Source organism: Puma concolor, chromosome B1 (genome assembly GCF_028749965.1).
Source record: "Puma concolor isolate L17-30 chromosome B1, mPumCon1.1.hap2, whole genome shotgun sequence".
In the NCBI taxonomy this organism is placed as follows: Eukaryota; Metazoa; Chordata; class Mammalia; order Carnivora; family Felidae; genus Puma; species Puma concolor.
The window spans coordinates 102494497-102519389 of NC_141670.1; the positions used below are offsets into that span (position 1 = coordinate 102494497).

At 36.1% G+C, this 24893-nt stretch overlaps 2 protein-coding genes across 3 annotated transcripts in view; one reads left to right on the forward strand and one right to left on the reverse strand.

Moving 5' to 3' along the window:
- Positions 1-18196, forward strand: part of NUDT6 (nudix hydrolase 6) — a 41430-nt gene extending 23234 nt beyond the window's left edge. Inside the window, exons 4-5 of the mRNA XM_025922311.2 lie at positions 13299-13353; positions 17548-18196. Of these exons, the coding sequence (XP_025778096.1) occupies positions 13299-13353; positions 17548-17945 (453 nt within the window). The 3' untranslated portion in view covers positions 17946-18196. The remainder of the gene's footprint in view (positions 1-13298; positions 13354-17547) is intronic.
- The window catches only part of FGF2 (fibroblast growth factor 2), a 66213-nt gene continuing 54089 nt past the window's right edge, over positions 12770-24893 (reverse strand). For both annotated transcript variants that reach the window (XM_086704278.1, XM_086704280.1), the window contains exon 3: positions 12770-18567. In XM_086704278.1, coding sequence (XP_086560404.1) covers positions 18382-18567 — 186 coding nt within the window. In that variant the 3' untranslated portion in view covers positions 12770-18381. The remainder of the gene's footprint in view (positions 18568-24893) is intronic.

A 24893-nucleotide genomic window follows, 5' to 3' on the forward strand; every position in this document is an offset into this window, starting at 1 on the left:
ATTGCTTTGGGTAGTATTGACATTTTAACAATATTTGTTCTTCCTATCCAGGACCATGGAATATTTTTCCATTTTTTGGTGTCTTCAATTTCTTTCATAAGCTTTCTATAGGTTTCAGTGTATAGATTTTTCACCTCTTTGGTTAGATTTATTCCTAGGTATTTTACGGTTTTTGGTGCAATTGTAAATGGGATCGATTCCTTGATTTCTCTTTCTGTTGCTTCATTATTGGTGTATAGGAATGCAACCGATTTCTGTGCATTGATGTTACATCCTGCAACTTTGCTGAATTCATGGATCAGTCAGTTCTAGCAGTTTTTTGGTGGAATCTTTTGGGTTTCCCATATAGAATATCATGTCACTGCAAAGAGTGAAAGTTTGACCTCCTCCTAGCCGATTTGGATGCCTTTTATTTCTTTGTGTTGTCTGATTGCAGATTCAAAGACTTCCAATACTATGTTGAATAAGAGTGGCGAGAGTGGACATCCCTATCTTGTTCCTGACCTTAGGGGGAAAGCTCTCAGTTTTTCCCCATTAAGGATGATATTAGCAGGTCTTTCATGTATGGCTTTTATGATCTCGAGGTGTAGTCCTTCTATCCCTACTTTCTTGAGGGTTTTTATCAAGAAAGGATGCTGTATTTTGTCAAATGCTTTCTCTGCATCTATTGAGAGGATCGTATGGTTCTTGTCCTTTCTTTTATTGATTTGATGAATCACATTGATTGTTTTGTGGATATTGAACCAGCCCTGCATCCTAGGATAAATCCCACTTGGCTGTGGTGAATAATTTTTTTAATGTATTGTTGGGTCCGGTTGGCTAATATCTTGTTGAGGATTTTTGCATCCGTGTTCATCAGGGAAATTGGTCTATAGTTCTTCTTTTTAGTGGAGTCTTTGTCTGGTTTTGGAATCAACGTAATGATCTCTTCCTAGAAAGAGTTTGGAACTTTTCCTTCCATTTCTATTTTTTTTGTATAGCCTCAAGAGAATAGGTGTTAACCCTTCCTTAAATGTTTGGTGGAATTCCCCTGGAAAGCTTTCTGGCCCTGGACTCTTGTTTTTTGGGAGATTTTTGATTACTAATTCTGTTTCTTTATTGGTTATGGGTCTGTACAAATTTTCTATTTCTTCCTTTTTCAGTTTTGGTAGTTTATATGTTTCTAGGAATTTGTCCATTCTTACAGATTGCCCATTTTGTTGGTGTATAATTGCTCATAAGATTCTCTTATTATTGTTTGTATTTCTGCTGTGTTGGTTGTGATCTCTCCTCTCTTTCAGTCTTGATTTTATTTATTTGGGTCCAATCCTTTTTCTTTCTGATCAAACGGGCTAGTGGTTTATCAGTTTTGCTAATTCTTTCAAAGAACCAGCTTCTGGTTTCATTGATCTGTTCTACTGGTTTTTTGTTTTTTTTTTTTTTTTGGTTTCAATGGCACTGATTTCTGCTCTAATCTTTATTATTTCCTGTCTTCTACTGCTTTGGGGTTTTATTTGCTGTTCTTTTTCCACCTTTTTAAGGTATAAGGTTAGGTTGTATATCTGAGACCTTTCTTCCTCCTTTAGGAAGGCCTTGATTGCTATATACTTCCTTCTTATGACCGCCTTTGCTGCATCCCAGAGGTTTTGGACTGTGGTTTATCATTTTCAGTGGCTTCCATGTACTTTTTAATTTCCTCTTTAACTTCTTGGTTATTAGCCCATTCAGACTTTAGTAGAAAGAATGTTCTTTAGTTTCCAAGTATTTGTTATCTTTCCAAATTGTTTCTTGTGGTTGATTTCAAGTTTCACAGCGTTGTGGTCTAAAAATACACATGGTATGATCGTGATCTTTTTTGTACTTGTTGAGGGCTGATTTGTGTCCTAGTATGTGATCTATTCGGGAGAACATTCCATGTGCACTAGCAAAGAATGTATATTCTGCTGCTTTAGGATGAAATGTTCTGAATATATCCGTTAAGTCCATCTGATGCAGTGTGTGTCGTTCAAAGCCATTGTTTCCTTGTTGATTTTCTACTTAGATAATCTGTCCATTTTTGTAAGTGGGGTGTTGGAGTCCCGTACTATTATGGTATTATTATGAATGAATGGATAAAGAAGATGCGATACACACACACACACACACACACACACACACACACACAATGGTGTATTCCTCAACAATCAAAAAGAATGAAATCTTGCCATTTGGAACTACACGGATGGAACTAAAGGGTATTATGCTAAGCAAAATTAGTCAGAGAAAGACAAATATATGATTTCACTCATATGAGGACTTTAAGATACAAAACAGATGAACATAAGGGAAGGGAAGCAAAAATAGTGTAAAAAACAGAGAGGGGGATAAAACGTAAGAGGCTCTTAAATATGAAGAACAAACAGAGGGTTACTAGAGGGGTTGTGGGAGGGGGGATGGGCTAAATGGGTAAAGAGCATTAAGGAATCTACTCCTGAAATCATTGTTGTACTATATGATAACTAACTTGAATGTAAATTTAAAAAAATAAATTAAATTTAAAAAAAGTTAAGGAAGATACAAACAAATGGAAAAACATTCCATGCTCATGGATAGAAGAACAAATATTGTTAAAATGTCTATACTACTCAAAGCAATCTATACATTCAGTTCAATTTCTATCAAAATAACACCAGCATTCTTCACAGAGCTAGAACAAGCAATTCTAAAATTTGTATGGAACCAGAAAAGTCCCTGTATAGCCAAGTAGTGTTGGGGGAAAAGAAAAAAAGCTGGAGGCATCACAATCCTGGAGTTCAAGCTGTATTACAGAGCTGTAATCATCAAGACAGTATGGTACTGGCACAAAAACTGACACATAGATCAATGGAACAGAATAGAGAACCCAGAAATAGACCCACAAATGTATGGCCAACTGTCTTTGACAAAGGGAAGGAGTATCCAATGGGAAAAAGACAGTCTCAGGGCACCTGGGTGGCTCAGTTGTTTAAGTGTCTGACTCTTGATTTGAACTCTGGTCATGATCTCACCATTCATGAGACTAAAACCACATTCAGCTCTGCACTGTCATCGTGGAGTCTGCTTGGGATTCTCTCTCCCCCCACCCGCCGACCTTCTCCCACTCACTCATGTGTGTGCTCTCTCTCAAAATAAATAAACATGAAAAAGAAATTTTTTTCAAAGATAAAAGACAGTCTCTTCAAAATTGGTGCTAAGAAAACTGGACGGAGACATGCATGAGAATGAAACCAGACCACCTTCTCACACCATACACAAAAATAAAATTCAAAATGGATGAAAGACATAAATGTAAGATAGGAAATCCATCAAAACCCAAACGGAGAAAACAGGCAACAACCTTTTTGATCTCAGCTGCAGGAACTTCTTTCTAGACATGTCTCCGGAGGCAAGGGAAACAAAAGCAAAAATGAACTATTGAGACCTCATCAAGGTAAAAAGCTTCTGCACAGCAAAAGAAACAACAAAACTAAAAGGCAGCTGATGGAATGGGAGAAGATAGTTGCAAATGACATGTCAGATAAAGGGTTAGTATCCAAAATCTATAAAGAACTTAGCAAACTCAACACCCAAAAAACAAATAATCCATTCAAGAAATGGACAAAAGATCTCTCACTTTCCACAACACATTTCTCACTTTAAATTAAAAGCTAGAAAATGATTAAGCTTAGTAAGGCATGTTAAAACCCAAGAGATGCTGAAAGCTAGGCCTCTGACACCACACAGTTAGCCAAGGTGTTAATGCAAAGGAGAAGTCCTTGACAGAAATTAAAAGCGCTACTCCCTGAGAAAGTGAAACAGCCTTATTGCTGATAAAGAGAAAGTTTAAGTAATCTGGATGGAAGATCAAACCAGCCCCAACATTCCCTTAAGCCAAGGCCTAATCCAGAGCAAGACTCTCTAACTTTCTTCAGTTCTATGAGGGCTGAAAGAGATGAGAAAGCTGCAGGAAAGTGTGAAACTAGCAGAGATTCATGAGGTTTAAGAACAGAAGCCATCTCCATGACAGATGTGCAAGGTGAAGCAGCAAGAGTTGAAACAAGCTGTAGCAAGTTATCCAGATCTAGCTAGGATAATTTATGAAGGTGGCTATACTAAAAAACAGGTTTTCAGTGTAGACAAAATAGCCTTCTATTGGAAGAAGATGCCATCTAAAACTTTCATAGCCAGAGAGGAAGAGTCAATGCCTGGCTTCAGAGCTTCAAATGACATGCTGACACTCTTGTTAGGGGCCATCCCAGCTGGTGACTTTAAGTTGAAGCCAGTGTACATTTACCATTCCAAAAATACCAAGGTCCTTAAGAATTATGCTAAATCTTCAGCCTGTGTTCTATAAATGGAACAACAAAGCCTAGATGACAACACAACAGTTTACATTACAACATTGAGACCTGCTCAGAAAAGAAGATTCCTTTCAAAATATGACTGCTCATTGACAATGCACCTAGTCACCCAAGAGCACTGATGGAAATGTACAATGAGATTCATGTTGTTTTCATGCCTGCTAACACAGCATCCAGTCTGTAGCTCATGGATCAAGGATTCATTTCAACTTTCAAGTCTTATTATTTAAGTAATGTATTTTTAAAGGCTAGAGCTACGATAGAAAGTGAATCTTCTGATAGTCTGGACAAAATAAATTGAAAGCCTTCAATAAGGCTCTTTTCAGGGCGCCTGGGTGGCGCAGTCGGTTAAGCGTCCGACTTCAGCCAGGTCACGATCTCGCGGTCCGTGAGTTCGAGCCCCACGTCAGGCTCTGGGCTGATGGCTCGGAGCCTGGAGCCTGTTTCCGATTCTGTGTCTCCCTCTCTCTCTGCCCCTCCCCCGTTCATGCTCTGTCTCTCTCTGTCCCAAAAAAATAAATAAACGTTGAAAAAAAAAAAATTTAAAAAAAAAAAATAAGGCTCTTTTCATCTATATTGAAAATCTCTTATTTAGGGTAGCCACCTTGAGATGGAATGTACTCCTGATGAAGATGCAATGAGGATTATTGAAATGAAACAAAGGATTTAGAATATTACATAAATTTAGTTGATAAAGCAGCAGCGGGTTTGAGAGGATTGATTACCAATTTTGACATGTTTTTTAATTTTTTATTTTTGAGAGAGAAGAACGTGAGCAGGGGAGGAGCAGGAAAGAGGGAAACACAATCCAAAGAAGGCTCCAGGCTCTGAGCTGTCAGCACAGAGCACAATATACTGCTTGAACTTACAGACCACAAGATTATGACCTGCGCCGAATTTGGACGCTTAACCGATGCCCTGATTCCCAATTTTGAAAGAAGTTCTACTGTGGATAAAATGCTTTTAAACAGCATCTCATGATACAGAGAAATCATTCATGAAAGGAAGAGTCAGTGGATGTAGCAAACTTTATTGTTTTAAGAAATTGCCACGGCCACCCCAGGCTTCAGCTTCCACCATCCTAATCAGTCAGCAGCCATCAACATGGAAGCTTGACTCTACCAGCAAAAGATTATTACTTGTGCTCTGTATTATGTAGCTGCTTTATACATCATGGCAACCTATTCTCCTCCTCATTTCACAGATTGGGAAACACAACCAGAGAGTTAAGTCATAAAGTAGTGTTGGGAACTTTTCCTCTTCCGCGTTCGGTGGTTGGGGAGCCTGTGAATTAATTGACAACAGGTTAGTAGGAGAAAAGTTTGGGGAGTGCTGCCTGAACAACTAGAAGTAGGGGTTTGTATATCAGTGCAAGAGAGAGGTGTGAAATATGTATGGTAATTTCTCATATTTGTTTATGTAATTTCTCATCTAGGTTTCCTTCCTTGGCTGGAAGTTCGAACCAAGGGGATTTATGGCAGCTTGTCAGAAAGCTCTGCCTTTAATCAGATAAGGGGAACAAAAAAGGCTTCTTTCTGTATCTGATTTGCATTTCCCTTACATGCCAACAAATTGGACAACCTGGAAGAAATGGATAAATTCCTAGAAACATCTTCATGTGTCTGTTGGCCATGTGTATATTTTATTTGGGAAAATGTACCTGTTTCTGCCCATTTTTTAATTGGATTATTTTTTGGTATTGAGTTGTGTAAGTTCTTTATGTATTCGGGATACTAACACTTTATTACATATGTCACTTGCAGATAACTTCTTGCAGTGAGTAGTTTGTCTTCTAGTTTTGTTCACGGTTTCCTTGCTATACAGAGCTTTTTATTTTGTTCTAGTCCCAATAGTTTATTTTTGCTTTTGTTTCCCTTGCCTCAGGAGACGTATCTAGAAAAATGTTGCTTGTGGCCGATTTCAGAGAAATTACTGCTTGTTCTCTCTTCTTGAATTTCTATGGTTTTAAGTCTCCATTTAAGTACTTAATCCATTTTATAAGAAAGTGGTCCATTTTCATTCTTTTGCACGTAGGTGTCCAGTTTTCCCAGCACCATTTGTTGAAGAGGCTTTGTCCCATTGCATATTCTTGCCTCCTTTGTCAAAGATTAACCATGTACTCGTAGGTTTATTTTGGGGCTCTCTATTCTGTTCCATTGACTTATGTGTCTGTTTCTGTGCCAGTATTACACAGTTTTAATTAGCTTTGTAGTATAACTTGAAATCTGAGATTGTGATACTTAAATTTTTTATTCTTCATTTTCTTTTTTTAAAGTTTTTAAATTGTTATTTTATTCTTCATTTTCAAGATCACTTTGGCTATTCAGAGTCTTTTGTGGTTCCATACAAATTTTACAATTCTTTGTTCTAGTTATCTGAAAAATGCTGTTGGTACTTTGATAGGGATTGCATTAAATATATAGATTGCTTTGGGTAGTATGGACATTTTAACAATATTTGTTATTCCAATCCGTGAGCATCAGATATCTTTCCATTTGTTTGTGTCGTCCTCAATTTCATCAGTGTTTTTTAGTTTTCAGAGTACAGGTCTTTCACCTTTTGGTTAGGATTATTTCTAGGTATCTTATATTTTGGGTGCAATTGTAAATGGGATTGTTTTCTTAATTCCTTTCCTGCTACCTCATTATTAACGTATAGAAATGTGTATTGATTTTGTATTCTGTGACCTTACCAAATTCATTTATAAGTTCTAGACGTTTTTTGGTTGACTCATGCAGGTTTTCTACATGTAGTGTCATGTCATCTGCAAATAGTGGGAGTTTTGCTTTTTCCATACTAATTTGGATACCTTTTATTTCTTTTGTTGTCTGATTGCTGTAGCTAGGATGTCCAGTACTATGTTGAATAAAAGTGGTGAGAGTGGACATTCTTGTCTTGTTCCTGATCTTAGGGGAAAAACTCAATTTTTCACTATTGGGTTTGATATTAGCTGTGGGTTTTCATATATGGTCTTTATGCCATTGAGGCATGTTCCCTCTAATCATACTTTTGAGGGTTTTTATCATGAATGGATGTTGTACTTTGTCAAATGCTTTTTTCTGCATCTATTAAAATGATCATACGATTTTTCCCTTCTCTTGTTCATGTGATGTATCATATCAATTGATTTGTGAATATTGAACCACCCTTGCATCCCAGGAATAAATCCCTTAATTGTGGCAAGTGATTTTTTTAATGTATTGTTGGATTTGATTTGCTAGTATTTTTTTGAGGACTTTTGCATCTATATTCATCAGAATATATTGGTCTATAGTTCTCTTTCTCTGTAGTGTCTTTATGTGGTTTTGGTACCAGAGTAATGCTTGCCTCATAGAATGAATTTGGAAGCTTTCCTTTCTCTTCCATTTTTTGGAATAGTTTGAGAAGAACAGGTATTAACTCTTCTTTAAATGTTTGGTAAAATTCACCTGTGATGCTGTCTGGTCCTAGAATATTGTTGGGAGTGTTTTTTATTAATGATTTCATTGCTGGTAATTAGTCTGTTCAAATTACTTAATTCTTCCTGATTCATTTTGGGAGGTTTTATGTTTCTAGGAATTTATCCAATTCTTCTAGGCTGTCCAATGTGTTGGCATGTAATTTTTTTTGTAATACTCTCTTATTATCTTTGGTATTACTCTGGTATCAATTGTTATTTCTCCTCTTTCATATCTGATTTTGTTGAGTCCTTTCTCCTGTTTTGTTGTTGTTGTTGTTGTTGTTTGTTTTATGAGTCTGGCTAAAGGTCTATCAATTTTGTTGATCTTTTCAAAGAACCAGCTCCTGTTTTCATTCATCTATTCTAGTCTTTTAGTTTTTATTTTGTTAACTTCTCCAATCTTTATTTCCTTCCTTCTATGTATTTGGAGTTTTGTTTTTTCTTCTTTTCCTACCTCCATTAAGTGTAAGGTTAGGTAGTTTGAGATTTTTCTTGCTTCATGAGATAAACCTGTATTGCTGTAAATCTCCCTCTTAGAACAGCTTTTGCTAAAGATTTGGGACTGCTGGGTTTTCATTTTCACTTGTTTCCATGTATTTTTTTTATTTCCTCTTTTATTTCCTCTTTTAATTTCTTGGTTGACCCATTCATTGTTTAGTGAACATTATATAATAGACCTGTATTTGTGTTCTTTTCCATATTTTTTCTTTATTTCTAGTGTCATAGTGTTGTAGTCAGAAAAGATACATGGTGTGACTTTCTGAATTTGTTCAGACTTTTTTGTAGCTTAATACATGATCTGTTCTAGAGACTGCCCCATATGCACATGAGTGTGTATTCTGCTATTTTAGGGTGGAATGTTCTGAATGTATCTGCTAGATCTGTCTGTTCCAATGTGTCATTCAAAGCCAATGATCAGTCCATTGATGTAGGTGGGATATTAAAGTCTCTTACTATTATTATGTTACTATTGATTACTTCCTTACGTTTATTAACTGCTTTATGTATTTGGGTGCTTCCATGTTTGGTGCATAAATATTTACAATTGTTATATCTTCTTGGATTGTTTCCTTTATAGTTACATAGTGTCCTTGTCTATTTTTACAGTCTTTGTTTTAAAGTCTATTTTGTCCAATATAAATAATGCTACCTCAGCTTTCTTTTGACATCCATGTGCATGATAAATGCTTTTTCATCTTTTCACTTTTAATCCACAGATGTCTTTAGGTCAAAAATGAGTTTCTTGTAGGCAGCATATAGATGAGTCTTTTTAATCCATTCCATCACCTGTGTCTTTTGATTAAAGCATTTAATCCATTTATATTCAAAGTAATTGTTGAGAGGTATGTACTTATTGCCATTTTGTTACTTGTTTTATGGTCGTTTTTGTAGTTCTGTGTTCCTTCTCAGCTCAGTTTGCTGACTTTCTTTAGTGATATTTTGGATTCCTTTCTCTTTATTTTTTTGCATACCTGTTACTGTTTTTTTGATTTGTGGTTACCCTTAGGTTTGTGTATAACATCTAATGCATATAACAATCTATATTATAAAGTTGATGGCTGCTTAAGTTTGAACCTACTCTACTCCTCTCTGCCCTCCCATGTTTTAGGTATATGGTGTCATACTTTACATCCTTTTATTTTGTGAGTTCCTTGACTAATTTTTACAGATATATTTAATTTTACTGCTTTTGTACTTCCTACTTTTCTTACTCTTGTTTATGGTCTTTCCTTTCCACTCAGAAGAGTCCCCTTTAACTTTTCTATTAAGGATGAGTTAGTGGTTATGAATTCCTTTAACTTTTGTTTGGGTTACTCTTAATCTCTCCTATTGTAAGTGATAGCCTTGCTGCAGGTTTTTTTCCTTCAGGACCTTGAATATATCATGACACCCCCTTCTCAGCAAAGTTTCTGTGAAAAATAAGCTGATAGCCTTATGGGATATTCCTTGTATGTTACTGTTTTCTTTTCTCTTGCTGCTTGTAAAATGCTTACTACTTTTTGCCATTTTAACTACTATGTATCTTTGTGTTACCTCCTTAGTATGATTTTTGTTGGAGGCTCTACGTGCCTCCTGGATCTGGATGTTTCCCTTCCCAAATTTGGGAGGATTTCAGTTGTTATTTCCTCAAATAAATTATTTGCCCCCTTTTCCCTCTCTCCTGGAACTCCTATAAGATGAATGCTTGATGGTATTGCTAAGTTCCCTAAGTCTGTCTTCATTTTCTATTCTTTTTTTCTCTCTCCTGTTCAGTTTGATTGCTTTCTATTACTCTGTCCTCCAGGTTGCCTATCCGTTTTTCTGTGCCCTCTACTATTTATTCCCTCTAGTGTATTTTTAATTTTTATTGAGCTCTTCATTTCTGAATGGTTTTTATGTTTTCTGTCTCATTTTTGAGTGTCTCATTGAGATCCCTCCCCTCTTTTCTCAAGTCCACTATATTCATATTTCTTAGCTCTGTTCATTTAGTTTCTTACTGTGATTTTGTCCTGTTCTTTGATTTTGCATTTTGTCTCTCTGTGTCTGTTTCTGTGTTAGGAAAGTCAGCTCCATCTCCTGCTCTTGAGATTGATGGCCTTATGAAGAAGAGGTCCTGGGATGCCCTATAATGCAGTCTCCCCTACTCACCAGAATTTGGCACTTCAAGGGTGTCTCAATGTGTTGCATGTGCCCTGCTGTTGTAATTGAGCTGCTTTTGCAGTAGTCCAGCCATGGCTGTCTTTGCCTGTTGTGGCCAGGATTTGGTCCCGGTGTTGTTGCATCAGTCTGGGGCGGCCTTGGGTTTGAGTCAGACCAGGCAATGCCAGAGGGTAGCACCAAACTGCTGGGTGCTTTCCCTATGTTTCCCCCCGAGAGGCTTTCATTGGTGGGCAAGGCCTGCAGTGAGACCAGTTGTCTGCCCCCAGCCTACTGCTGGGGCCACAGTTGTGTGTGGTTATCTTTCCCTTTTCCTGGGACAGGAGTCACTTTGGAGTGGTGCTGCTTCCTGTCAGGTCTGCTTGCATGATGCCACCCTTGTGGCACCACTTTGGATGGGCTCTGGCCAACAGTGTATTGGAGGGGGCAGGTCTGCAGGAGAATGTGACGGCAGTTCAGGCTGTTAGCAAATTAGGTGGTGAGTGTTGGACCTGCATTGGTTCCTGCTGGTATCCATGTATATAGGCTGGGAGGCAGGGGAGGAAAGTGGCACCTGCCAGCTCTTGGAGAAGTCTCCCAAGGATCCCTGCCCCTCCAGCACACACTCTGAGATTAGTAAAAAACCAAACAAAACCTCCTTCCCATACACCCCAGGCGTTAAACTGTTCTTCTATGCTGTATCTCCACAGGGCTGTTTGTTGTGCTCCACGTGCAGAGACTCCGTTCCTTGCCCTCTAGGCTCTCCACAGACCAGCCTGATTTTTATAGCATCCCATTTGTTAAGCCCTGCTGATTGTAGGAACTTGCAAAATTATGCCCCTCTGGTTTTCAAAGCCAAATGCTTCAGACCATGTCTCTGCCCTCCCCACCCTCTTCCATGTTACCTGAGTTCCATGAGTCAGTTCTGCCAGTCTTTGGGTAGTTTCTGGGTTATATACACTGATACAGGTGTTATCTAGGTGTGTCCATGGGACAAGGTGAGCTCAGGGTCCTCCTACTCCACAGTCTTCTCTGGAAGTTGCCGTTATTATTTATACTGCTAAGCCCATTAATGGGAATATGTTTTTTAATTAACCCAAAATTATATGGCCAATTAATTTATGACAAAGGAGGCAAGAATATACAATGGGGAAAGATAGTCTCTTCAAGAAGTAGTGCTGGAAAAATGACAGCTACATGTAAAAGAATAATAGTGAACATGAATAATAGTGAAAAAGAATAATAGTGAAAAAGAATAGTGAACATGCACATGGAAAAAGCAATCATGGAGAAATAATACTGGTATCAAATGAGTCATCCATTGATTTATCATGATAGAGACTGCGTTTGACTCAGTGGTTAAGGAATATGTAGGAAAACTCCATATTTACTCTTTCTACTCTTTACTGTAAAATCAGTAACATGGAAAGTTCTTAGCTTATTTCACATTGCCTGGTTTTAAATACTGAGCTCTGTAAGTTGTCTTGCAGGGGACAAGAAAGCTTTTTTCAGATAATCTCTTTAAACCTAAGTGGTGCCAAAAAAGATCACATACTACCACAAAAATATATTCTTTTTATACCTAAGTTCTATGAAATAATCAAAATCAGATTTGTGTAAGCTGTTTTCAATCCTTATATGTAACATTTTTCAAATAAGTTTATAATTTAATTAATAATCTCCAATTATTTATAGTCAAATCTAGGTAAAATTTTAAAAGTTCTTTTATTATTTTGGGGAGTATTTTCTGCCCTACCATTATAACATTTCTTTTGTTAGACATAGCATTTAAGGTGTTAGATATAAAATCTAACATCCTATCAGGAAAAAAACTGCATGGTTTCTATAGCTTCTGGAACCATTTTAGAACAAAATCTGAAAGACTGTCTTAATATAGATCTATACCAGAGATATATTTCTACATTAATAAAATATGCTTTATAAATTAATCTCAAGTCTGAGCCAGACACGGAAGGGTGGAAAGCCTAAATTCTGTACCCACATAATCAACAGTCTGTGGAAACTCTGGGAACCATGCCACTGGTCTCCAATGTAGCACAGTTGGGAAATGACACATTCTTTATGAAGCACTCATCCAGGAAATGAGTGGGTCAAAAAGCACACCAGTAAAAGGTCCATAAACTTATTTTATGAATGAAGATCATAAAGTGTACTGGCTCCAAGCTCAACACCTTTTATCATGCTGTTGGATATATAGAACAAAAAATAATTGTGTCAGCCATAAGAATATGGTCCCATGCCATTTCATAATTATTTGTAATCAATTTTTTCCATATGTATCCTCATTCTCAGATCTTCCCACTTGTCCTTCCTTCCCCCCCAAAAATGAAATGGTATACACACAAACAGCACAAACTTAAACTAATCAGATTTATTCATGCTACCCATGAAAAGCAATTACATTTGTACATACAATCATTAACACAGAGACAAGAGAAATCTGATTAGACACACAACACAGAAAATAAATGTGAAAATTAAAAATAGTATATTTTAGTTATTAAACTTATACTGTACTTTCTACTTATTTATAGCAGCATCTGTAAGATTCCTCTATTTGTTAATAGTTAACTAGCAGCAAAATTTTAAAAATTACACAAATTCAGTAGATGTTTCCCTCCACTGTTTCATTCATACAGAATTTATCACATTAACCAAACAAAACCACTTCTATTTCCTAGAGAAAAAGGTAGGAAAAGATTTCAAAAGTCACCAGTTTCCCCCCAAGAAAAAGAAAGGGAGGAGTAAAGAAGGAAGATGAAAGAAATTTGCATGTTATTACCAAAAAATAAATTCTCAATTCCTTGACCAATTTTTGTCGAGTCTCCATGTGCGGGTTAGTGATTGAAGCTATGTTAACTTTATTTTCTGATTTTATATTGCAGTTGAAAAATATGTGGAAGTTCCCAGGAGGCCTGTCAGAGCCTGGAGAAGATATCGGTGTGTACCTTACATATTTTTAATTGCTTGAAAAAATTTAGGAAATTTCTGTGTTTACTTTTTAGCTCTATAGCTGAAAATAAGATTTTAATTTTTCTGAGAAATTTCAGAGGTTACTTCAGGGCTAATATAAAATTAGCAGCAAAACTTGTAATATTACAACTTACTCCATTAGTATAAAAAATACTATTAGGAGCATACCACCTGTTCTGTTTAGGATTGCTTCTAGATTAATTTGTTTGAAAATAAAAAGCTTTTCATATACATTGGTAAAGTTTAGCATTTAGGGTTATTTTGGATAGGACTAATACTTTTCCTGGAATTAAACTGTAAGAAAACACAAATTCTTGACCATTTCACCACACAACCATGCATACTAACTTTATAAGTAATACTTATTTTGAGGTCCATTTAAAAGTCACTTATAGAGCACTACTGACTTAATTCTCCTCTTTATAATAATTTTGACTGCTATTTATTTTAAATAGTAAGGAAGCCAAAACTCTCCTATGAGAAAGTCTCAAAAGAGAGATAGCTCTCTAAAACAACTAAACAACTAAAACAACTTACAGAGCTCAGTATTTAAAACCAGGCAATGTGAAATAAGCTAAGAACTTTCCATGTTATTGATTTTACAGTAAAGAGTAGAAAGAGTAAATATGGAGTTTTCCTACATATTCCTTAACCACTGAGTCAAACGCAGTCTCTATCATGATAAATCAATGGATGACTCATTTGATACCAGTATTATTTCTCCATGATTGCTTTTTCCATGTGCATGTTCACTATTTAACCAACATTTATATATAAAGGCAACTTCCTAAATTATCTTTCAATATTTGTATATACTTGATGTGTATATACTTGAAACTTGATTTTTTTTTTAATGTTACAGATTAAAATGCCCCATACACAGTACATAGACAATTCCTAACAAACCAGAAATAAATTTACCACACTGAGATCTATCCATTGCAGATTTTGGTTTTTAGGTACTTCAGGGACCTTCTGCGTAAATTCTGTTGTTTAGGTCTTCTTTTGAAATAAAAGATTGTGGAGTGATGCAAATGCTGAAAGAAAGGACCATTTACTTTGGAACACCTACTTATTTCATACTATCCTTATGTGATCTGTGACATTGTGTGTGAGCTAGTTAAATTTGTTTTACAACTTTACCCAGTCCATACTGGGCAAAAATCAGGCCACAGGAAGTTTGTTAGTTTCATCTTTTGAGTCTTGCCTTCCCAAATGAATGGACTTTTGAGTTTTTATGGATCCTGAATTTTTACTTCTATTTAAATGCAAATGAATAAACATTTCCAAGCATGCATAATTTTAGGTTTAAGTATACTCCAGAACTCATTAAGTCCAGGTTTAAAAAAAAAAAGGAAAAAAGTAGTGAATTCTGAATTTAAATATTTGTGGTTGTCACAACAACCCACCTATTTAGACAACATACATATGCCTCAACCATGTGGAATTAGAAGCAGCAACTGGCATTCATATTGTCTAGGCGTATTATAAATTAAAGCTTTGCCTTAGAAATAATAAAATCCTGAAAGCAGCTAGAAATAATAACTGAAAACAGAGTTCTGAAAGACCATGACTTCTATCAGAGCATTTCTGTCTTTTAACACAATATTCTAAAGGATGAAGCCAAATCACCCAATAATTATTAAAATTATTTTCTTTAAATTCTGTATTTAGGAAAGTATGTAATATAGTAGAATACAGCCATCACAAATATAGCTCTTAAGTAGTAAACACTAGTTAACTGGGAAACACATGGGAAACAGATTTGTTTTGGAATCCTTAATTCTATAATACTACTAAGTAAATGAAGCTCTCTTGTCCACAGTGCTTAAAAAAATTAAGGGGGGGGGGGGCATATACAAAATAGAATGCAATCCTCAGGCTTCAATATGATACCCTAATAGTACAAAAGGATCTACAAGGTTAAAAATGGAGAAGTTGCCTTTCTAAAAAAAATACCATTTACCAGTGACAGGAAGAGAATCCCCTGCATGGGGAAAGGACTATAAAGTAGCAGGTTCTGATCAGAGCTCATCAGTGCACCAGAATCAGAGGGAAACAGTAGGAAAACCCACATTCTGCCCAATTTTTCCTATTATTTTTTTCCAACCTAATCCTATTGTTAAATATTACAAAATAGAAATAACAAAATAAACTCCTCTTCACTGTCTTGTAACTAAACAAAACACTAGGACATATTTAAACATCTCAGTCAGCAAACATAAAAACAAAACCCCCTTGGTTTTTCCTATGTTTGTTAAACATATAGAACAGTCAATGTTACATCAGTTCAGCTTACAGTACAAAATAAAGGTAAAACAGAATAAAGCAGTTAAATAAATTTACAAGTTTTTAAATTCATGGTGAAAGCCTTGGGGTAAAGATTTCCACGTTGAGGTGGAAGAAGTTACTCATACCTCGTAAGTGCAAAAGCACTTATCTACCCATTCATTTTTTAGTCTAGTCAATGATATCTTGATTGAAGTTAAACTGATCAAACTACCCAGGGCAGTGCTGATTTTCAGTCAGCTGCTAAGGTGACTGCTGAGTAGGGTATATTCATTCACTCACAAGTCTGTCCTGTGCTTCCATGACACATAAAAAGGCTAGACTCCAAACGAAATGCCAAACTCTTAATTGGTGGTACTAAGAGTTTAACAGGACTCCGACAGTTATTTTTCAAAGTGTTTAAGGAATAAAAATAAACATTTAAACAATAGTTAAATCAGCAAATGACATGTAAAGTTTTAGACTAGTGCAGCAGTTTAACAAATTTAGTAGCAAACATGTATTACATGCCAGGCTGAAAATTCTTTTTCTCATTAGGTTTTCCTTTTATTAACACAAATTCTTCTTTTATGTTTTAGTTTTAAATAGTAATTTCTAACCATGTTTAAACTATGGCAAATCTCAAGGGAAGGGGAAGTCAGCATGTAATTCAAAATCACAGACCAATGTCTTATATTTTCAGACCCTTTGCTCTTCCCATGAATATTTCCAGAGCGGTTTCTTAGGATTTAAAAAAAAAAAAAAAAGCATATGTAGGAAATTCTTAAGCCAGTCTTTAATCAGAGTTATGTGGAAATTGAGACATTTTTCCTTGACTTCCTCTTCCTTACCTATTCTTCACCAATAAGACTGAGAAGGTAAATAAAATTTTCTTTACAGCAAACAAGGAAATAGAAGGGTCTTTGAGGAAAAATCTGTGGCTCTGGCAGTTGTGAAATTAGGAAGCTTCCCAGCAAACTGGGCAAAGAAGGCAGCTTTTTAAAGGGTTTTTCATAAAACACTTTGGGAGTCCGTGACAGGTCATCACAAAATTACAGAAAGCCCATTTAGGGGGTTCATCTGGAGATTTAGAAAAAGCAACCACAAAAATGTTGACAATAAACATTTTGCCCTAAAAATTTGCATAATATTGAAAAAATCAGCCTTATAAATGTGAAATCCTTGTTGTACTATTACAAAATTCTGTAAATTGCAAGTTTCTTGAACACTTCTGATAAAATGACTGCTGCTTGTTGGTGTCGGAGGAATGAATCCAAGTTCTTTGGAATCTCAAGAAACAAAGGAAATGCCCCAAATGACCATAATGGGATTCCACTGACAAGAACATAACAAAATGGTTATAAATGAATCTGTTCTATGACTTCAGAGGCTTGACAGTCCCACCCAAGATCACCAGGAAAGCTTTGAACATTTCTCCATTCAATACATTCTGCAGCTCTACAGACTTTTGTAAGGAAGAATGGATCACATTTTCTCAATCCTAATATGTATAAATTTAGGCAGTTTTGATGGATGAGCAGGAACAGGATAATTATGAAGAAACATAGGAATATTAACTGCAGGAAACTAGGTTTTCAACTTCTGGGAAAGAGAAGGAAGAGATTAAAAATGTGACTCCAAAAATATACAGGTGGGTAAGCCTACAAATAGCCAAAGAAATACTCAATATTTCAAAAGCTTCTTAGATATACAGTGGTAAGAAAATACTTTGGTATTTCAGGATGTCCAGAAGGCAAGTTTATGTTGAATCCTTTCTTAGGATGAAGTTTTGCTTTTCAACCTTTAGATAACGTTACTTTTATCTGAAAACTGTGATGATTAAAATTCTAAAAATGTGATCCTTACTGATTTGTACATCTTTCTTTTATATAGGAGACACAGCAGTTCGAGAAGTTTTTGAAGAGACTGGTATAAAATCAGAATTCAGGTCCCTTCTGAGCATTCGGCAACAGCACACCAATCCCGGAGCTTTTGGGAAGTCAGATATGTATATCATCTGTCGCTTAAAGCCATATTCATTCACCATAAATTTTTGCCAGCGTGAATGCTTAAGGTGTGAGTGGATGGATCTCCATGACCTGGTCAAGACTGAAAACACAACTCCCATCACCAGCAGAGTTGCTAGGCTGCTTCTCTACGGGTACAGAGAAGGGTTTGACAAGATTGATTTCACCGTGGAAGAACTTCCAGCAGTTTACACAGGCTTGTTCTATAAACTGTATCATAAGGAACTGCCAGAGAATTATAGAACTATGATAGGAATGGATTAAATCCATATTTGTGTTTTTAAAAATGTTAAGTAAATTGTACGTGTAGGATAATGTGTATCATATTATATGAAGTGGTGGACATTTGGGGTTAACTAATATCTGACTTTAATTTCCCAATTTTGTATAATTTCCATGAAGAAAATTTGTTTTTAAAAGCCTCTTTCCAAATGAAGCAAATGTATGACAAAGAGTGTAGCTCTAAATAAGCTTCACTGGATAAAGGGAAATGCTATATAAAAGGTGGAAGTCTATACTTTTTCTAGGAACTTTTATTGCTTTTCTTTACTAAGGCAATGGTTAAATATTTAGTATTAGATAAAAGGTTATCTGACCATTTATCCAAACTGAGCAGCTAGCTGTACATTTTTTTCTTTCACTAACAAATTTCTAAAACATCTTCTTTCATATGAAATGAGATCAGATGCTGCTATTAAGATCAGCTCTTAGCAGACATTGGAAGAAAAAGTATAGCTTTCTGCCCAGGTCCTGTTTTGGGTCCAAGTTTATACTGCCCAGTTCGTTTCAGTGCCACATACCAGCTGGAGTATTTCCTTGACCGATAAGTATTGTAGTTATTGGATTCCAATCGTTCAAAAAAGAAACACTCGTCCGTAACACATTTCTGAAAAACAAAGGAAGAATGAGTAGTTGTTATTATGCTTTCACATGAAACACTTATGAGAGTGCACTGCCCCTTCTGCTCAACCAGCAGCAGTGCGCTTGGCTTCAGAACAAACTAGTTTGCAAGACTCAACGGGCCAAAGTCTGACAGAATCTAGCTCTGCAGAGGGATGCAGGACAAGAACTCAGCACGTCAGAAGGAGAGCTTTCAGGCACATCTCTTCAGAGGAGGAATTCAAGGACCATTCTCCAGCCCTACAATGGACAGGTTGGGGTATCAGGCAGCGAGAGCACACAGATGCTGTCAGAACCACACTGCCTCAGGCTTAGGCCATCCCATGAACATAGCTTTCATGAAGGGGGATATACCCAGTAACAAAGAACACACTTCACTTAGTGAAACCCAAAGCTGTGGCTTCCAGTTAGGTATGTATGGCACATCCATACTCCTCCCAGTCCAGAGGCTGGTGACTAATCAGGGGTCGTTTTTACTTATACCAGGGTTCCCCTGAAACTGCTGGAAGGGTAACCCAGAGATACCTTCGTAAAGAAGAAGGCTTTGCTAATTAATACTTTACTCACAGAAACAGTACCAATTCTTAAATTACAGCAATTTTTTTCTAGTGGCTAACATTTCTAAGGCATAAAAAGAATAGTTCATTATATAGAATATAGCTAATGTACATATAATGCCAAAAAATTGTATTAGAACATTAATATATGATTAATATTCCCAAAACACTAACAGAGAATGAAGAATAAGTAACATAGACCATATTTATTTCTGGCAGTGTCTTTCTTGTGGGAGGGGAAACTACTCTCCGTTTTTATTTCGATTGAACTCTTTAGCGGGGGAGGGGGGAAAAGCTAGCTTTACAAATAGACCTGGAAATACTTTCCAAGTAATGAAGTCTAATAGGCTGCTACATTATTTCAAGTAAATGTTCAAAAATCAATTTCACAGGGTAAACTGATGATAGTTCTTGACCTCTGGAGTGTGTGTTTGAGGGGGTGTCAACAAATGATTTACTTTAAAGAAAAATCATTTACTATTTATATTACAATTGGGAAGAAAGAATTATACCCATATGGAAAACCATAAAAATTTATACATATTTGTATTTCCACATACAAATACAACATGTACATGTATGACATAAACCTAAAGCTTCGTATTAATGAGTGTACCAGATCCCAGCTTATTTCTGTATATTCAAATCTAGGAAACTTCAGGTTTACAAAAACTACACAGTCAAAAGACTTGAATCCTTTCCCAGATTCTTTAGTTCTAAGATAAACAGTGGCACAAACTGTGAGAAAAACATAAATCAATAAGCAGAACAATGAAAAGAGCTGGCATAATAACCAAAATGAAAATGATCTACATGTAACTGGCATTTCCGTCATCTAAAGTAAGGGTGTGGTACTAGATCTTGTAATCTGCTTCTAGAGATAAGAACTTTACTGGATATTTACTTGGCCTTAATGTTTTGACCATTGTTAACTTTTCAAAATGGAAATACAAACTTATCTGATTTGCCCATTTTTTGTAACAAATTACTACGAAAGCAACTGAAGTCTTTCTTATGCAAATAAGTGACAGGTAGCATTACAGAGAAGCATTCATTGCACAAGGACCCAGCTATGTGATACACAGGACTGTCCTATGCATAAAGATTACACCTAGGATAATATTGATATTCTATATAGCTAGTACTTTAACTCTTCCTTTGAAGTTGATTATGCTTTTTGTGTTAACTGAAGTCAACCGGTGTTACTTTGTCATTTTCCAGTGCCACTGATAAAAATCTTCCTCTTTCCCTATTCCAGGTTTAGGATCAGGAGTAGAAGCAAATAGGGGATCCTGGGCATTTCAGTCAGTTAAGCATCTGACTCTTGATTTCAGCTCAGGTCATGATCTCACTCACAGTTTGTGAGATCAAGCCCTGCATTGGGTTCTGCACTTGTTGAGCAGAGCCTACTTGGGATTCTCTCTCCCTCTCTCTCTACCCCTCCCCCACTCACACGCATTTTCTCTCTCTCAAAATAAACATTTTTTAGAAAAAGAAGCAAGCAGAGTAAAGAATGAGAGGATAAGTCACAGTAATCTTAAAGATAACGTGAAAGGTCATCATTGAGCTTCACAGGCTAACTCTCCAGAGACCTGAACCACCTCATTCAGTCATCATTCTGGACATTGATTTTTTTGGTGTTCTGTCAGCTTCCAGGATGTCCCACCTTGCTACGTTGGCACTCCCTACAGTGCTTGGCCTATTGGGATACATACCATGCCATAATATCTGTCTTCTCAATCAGTTCCTAGTATTTCAGAGAAAAGAAATAGTACCAGGGATTAAGTGGATAATACATCATGAATCCACGTTTTTGTTTTTATTTTGTGTTTTTTTTGTACAGAACTTACTTGTACCCTTACAAAAACAAATGGGAGGGAAGGAAAACTAGCTTCTGTGCTGAATGTTCAGATATGTAAATTTACTAAACTATTACATAATTGAAAACAAACTACATTTTTCAAAATGGGTAGTAGGGGCAAAATTCAAGTCTCAAGTCAAGCAGGCATTTAACAGCCCAATGTAAATACAATTTTCAATCGTCTCCATTCTAAGTTTACAAATCATCATCGGTGACTGTGATTTCAATATTCCCTGTTAAAAATGAATGCAAAGTAATTTTTGCCGAAATTTATAAACATTTACAGAGCTTTTTCCCTATTCTCAATGTTTAACGCTAACCTTTTCAAACTTAGAAGAAAAGGGAATCTTCAAAGAAATGATGTCACAGAAGAAGTGGATAAAGTAGCTTCTAAGGGTTTATAACAACTTGTACCCTGTCTTTGAGGCCCTTATTTTATATAGGCCAATGATCTGGGAATTCCCTTAATTCATGGCTTTTGACTGTTTCCATGTGTATCATTTAAAGATCACAACAATCTTGTGACATAATTATCTTATACCCATTATTTAAAACTCAATGCTCTTCATAACTTATTTCAGATTGTGGACACTCACTCTGCCTATGTATCTGATCCCTTTTCATAAAGCTAAGTTTTTCTTTTTTTTTTAATTCAAGAATAATTGGGGGATATAGAAGACACACAGTTCAAATGGTGCATTTACTCATTTAATGCATAGTTTTTCTTCCAGCCACTGGGATACATCAATGAACAAAACTGAACAAGGATCCTTGCCTTTGTGCCATTCAAATTCCAACTGGAGAGACACGCAATAAGTATAACTAAATAAATTATATGTTAAAATATGATAAATCCTATGGAAAAACGTAAAGCTGAGTAGGGTAAGAGGGATTGGGAGTAGAGGAATAAAGATTAGGTTGCAATATTAGCATAGTCACAGTATGCACAATTAAGAAACTGACATTTGAGCAAATACTTGAAAGTGAAGGAGTTAACCATCCAGCTCTCAGAGAAGAAAGAGCATTCCAAACAGAAGGAATAGCTAGTGCAAAAGCCCTACAGTAGGACCATGCCTAGAATGTGTGAGAGGCAGCAAAGAGGCCAGTGTGGATGAAGCGAGGGCTTGAAGGGAAGATACAAAACAGATGAACATAAGGAAAGGGAAGCAAAAATAACATAAAAACGCAGGGGACAAAACACAAGAGACTCTTAAATATAGCGAACAGAGGGTTGGTTGCTGGAGGGGTTGTGGGAGGGGAGATGGGCTAAATGGGTAAGGGGCATTAAGGAAGACACTTGTTGGGATGAGCACTGGGTGTTATATATAGGGGATGAATCACTAGAATCTACTGAAATCATTGTTGCACTATATGCTAACTAACTTCAATGTATATTTAATTAATTAAATGTCTATTTCTTTTCTTAATGAGTAAATCAAATTGTGTTAGCCTCCAGTAAAAATACAATGATACTGCAGAATCTAAAACTAGAGAGCTAAGACCAAAGAAATTCAGACTAAGAATTGAAATATATCAAGATCATCTAACTTTATAGACTATTTAGGCCCTGGGAAAACTAAATCAGATGGCTCTAATAATTTGACTATCCCAACAACATCTGTGAGGGTCTTTGGTGGGCCAGGCTACCTGGATTCCAGACTTGCCTTAATTCTTAACTAACTCACATTTATGAGGAAGTCACTTAACTTTTCCAAGCCTTACTTTCCTCATCTGTAAAATAAGATTATATTAGATGATCTTTAGGATCCTTCCCAATCTTAGAGACGCCTGGGTGACTCAGTTGGCTAAGCATCTGACTCTTGATTTCAGCTCAGGTCATGATCTCATGGTTTGTGAGATCAAGCCCCGAGTCAGGCTCTGTGCTGACAGTGTGGAGCCTGCTTGGGATTTTCTCTCCTTTTCTCTCCACCCCACCCCTACTCAGTCTCTGTCTCTCTCTCTCTCTCTCTCTCTCTCTCTCTTCCTCTCAAAATAAATAAATAAATAAACATTGAAAAAAAAAAAAAAGATCCTTCCCAATCTTTAACAATCTTTAAGGCTTTAAAGTCTTTTAAACAATCTTTAAGTCTTGATATACAATGAGAAAAGAAGTATCTCCCATTATACATTGATCAATCACACAAATCTGGTCCACTGCTACATGTTAGATTTGAACTTTATGGTCATTTCCCCATGCTCTGTTTTTTGGATTGTTTATTCTTTTACAGTACTTTGATTTTTCAGTTTTGGCTTATGAGGGAGTTTGCTCAACATGAATCCAAAAATGCTTTGCTTACACCACTTCTGAGAATTAAAAACAGACATGATGTATCAATGTTGATTATTTCAGAACAAAATAAAACATACAAATTGTGAAAAGTTAAAAGCAAATTGGACCTTAATTTTTTTATATACGTAGAAGTTGTGTAAAATTTTATGAGATTGGTTTGTAAAAGCAGTAATTCTCATTAGGTAGTAACCTTTGCATTTAATATTTTCTCTCTTAAAAATCACATACATTCCTCTTCAATTACTGTATTTTTCTAACAAATTTGATCAGTATGTATTGTCAGTCTAGATAATTGGATAATTGAGCCCTCCAAAATCTATTTTCCCTACTTTGCTATGCACAGGGGTCTCATTTCATTGTTAAGGCCCCTCAACTAAGAAAGTTATTGCAAATGTATAAAAAAAAAAAAAGTAGTTTACTTTTGCAGTTGTTAAATGTATATCCTCAGAGAATACAATTTTTTTCATATTTCACTATTATGGATCAACACAAGTTATACACATTTCTCATATTGCTATATCTTGTTAAGGATTTCATAATCTATAGCATTATCTAGAAATCAATATGCAATTTTTTATACCAATGCTAACACTGATGTTTGGGGACTTAAAACTACAGTTAACTTCACTATATGCAGTTGCAGTTTTTTTAAACCTACAATTTGTGAACACATAACAAATCATAAATCCTAATATTTGTTCTGGGCTTCTGTTGTTCATGGCAACAAAATTTATCCTGCTATGGAATGGAATAAGAATCTGTTGTGTATTAAAGAATTCCTCAATTTCAGCCTCTAAATATAGGCTTTGCCAGTTAAATACAGTTAGTTTAAACTTCTGCTTTTTCTAACTCCAAAGTGGGGGGGGGGGGGGGGCAGGCAGACCCTTAAGAAATGGTTTCAAACAGTGAGAAATCCTTACCCTGAAAGTATTCATGCCATTAATATGTGAAGGTATTAGGGGAAAAAATAGTACATAACTTAAGTCTTTTTTCATACTCCCAATGGTAGCAATCAATGTAACACAACTCTTAAGAACCAAAATATTTTATGTGTCCAGAGTACTCTTCTATCCGTGACAAAATGAGAATGTTTTGCAAATCACTCAAGAATCACACACAGGGGAGAATGGAGAAGAATCCAGGGATGTGCCATAACACAATAGTCTGAAATGGAGCCAGGGAGAAGAGTGGAAAGAATTATGCCTATGGCAAGTGCAAGTTCATAAAGTGGCTTTCCACTACTTGCAACATATGGTGTATAAGGCACTTCAGCAGTCTATCCACCTCTCCAGCCTTATCTCTTCTTCCCTTCCACTTTACATTTCCTTTGCACTTTACACTCCAGCAGTAGTGAATTACTTATAATGCTAGAGAAACACCTCCTAAGCTTTCTGACTTTGCATGTGCCGTGCCCTGGAAGTACCTATACTCTCATCTCCACTCCTCTGCCCCATGACTTCATGATGAATTCCTTCTTCCATGTCATCTAAAATCCCATTTATATGTCATCCTCCCCAATCTAGACAAATTTAGGCCCTTCCTTTCCTATATTACTTCCTATGTCATAGTATTTCTTACTTCCTTTCCAATATTATTATGCATCT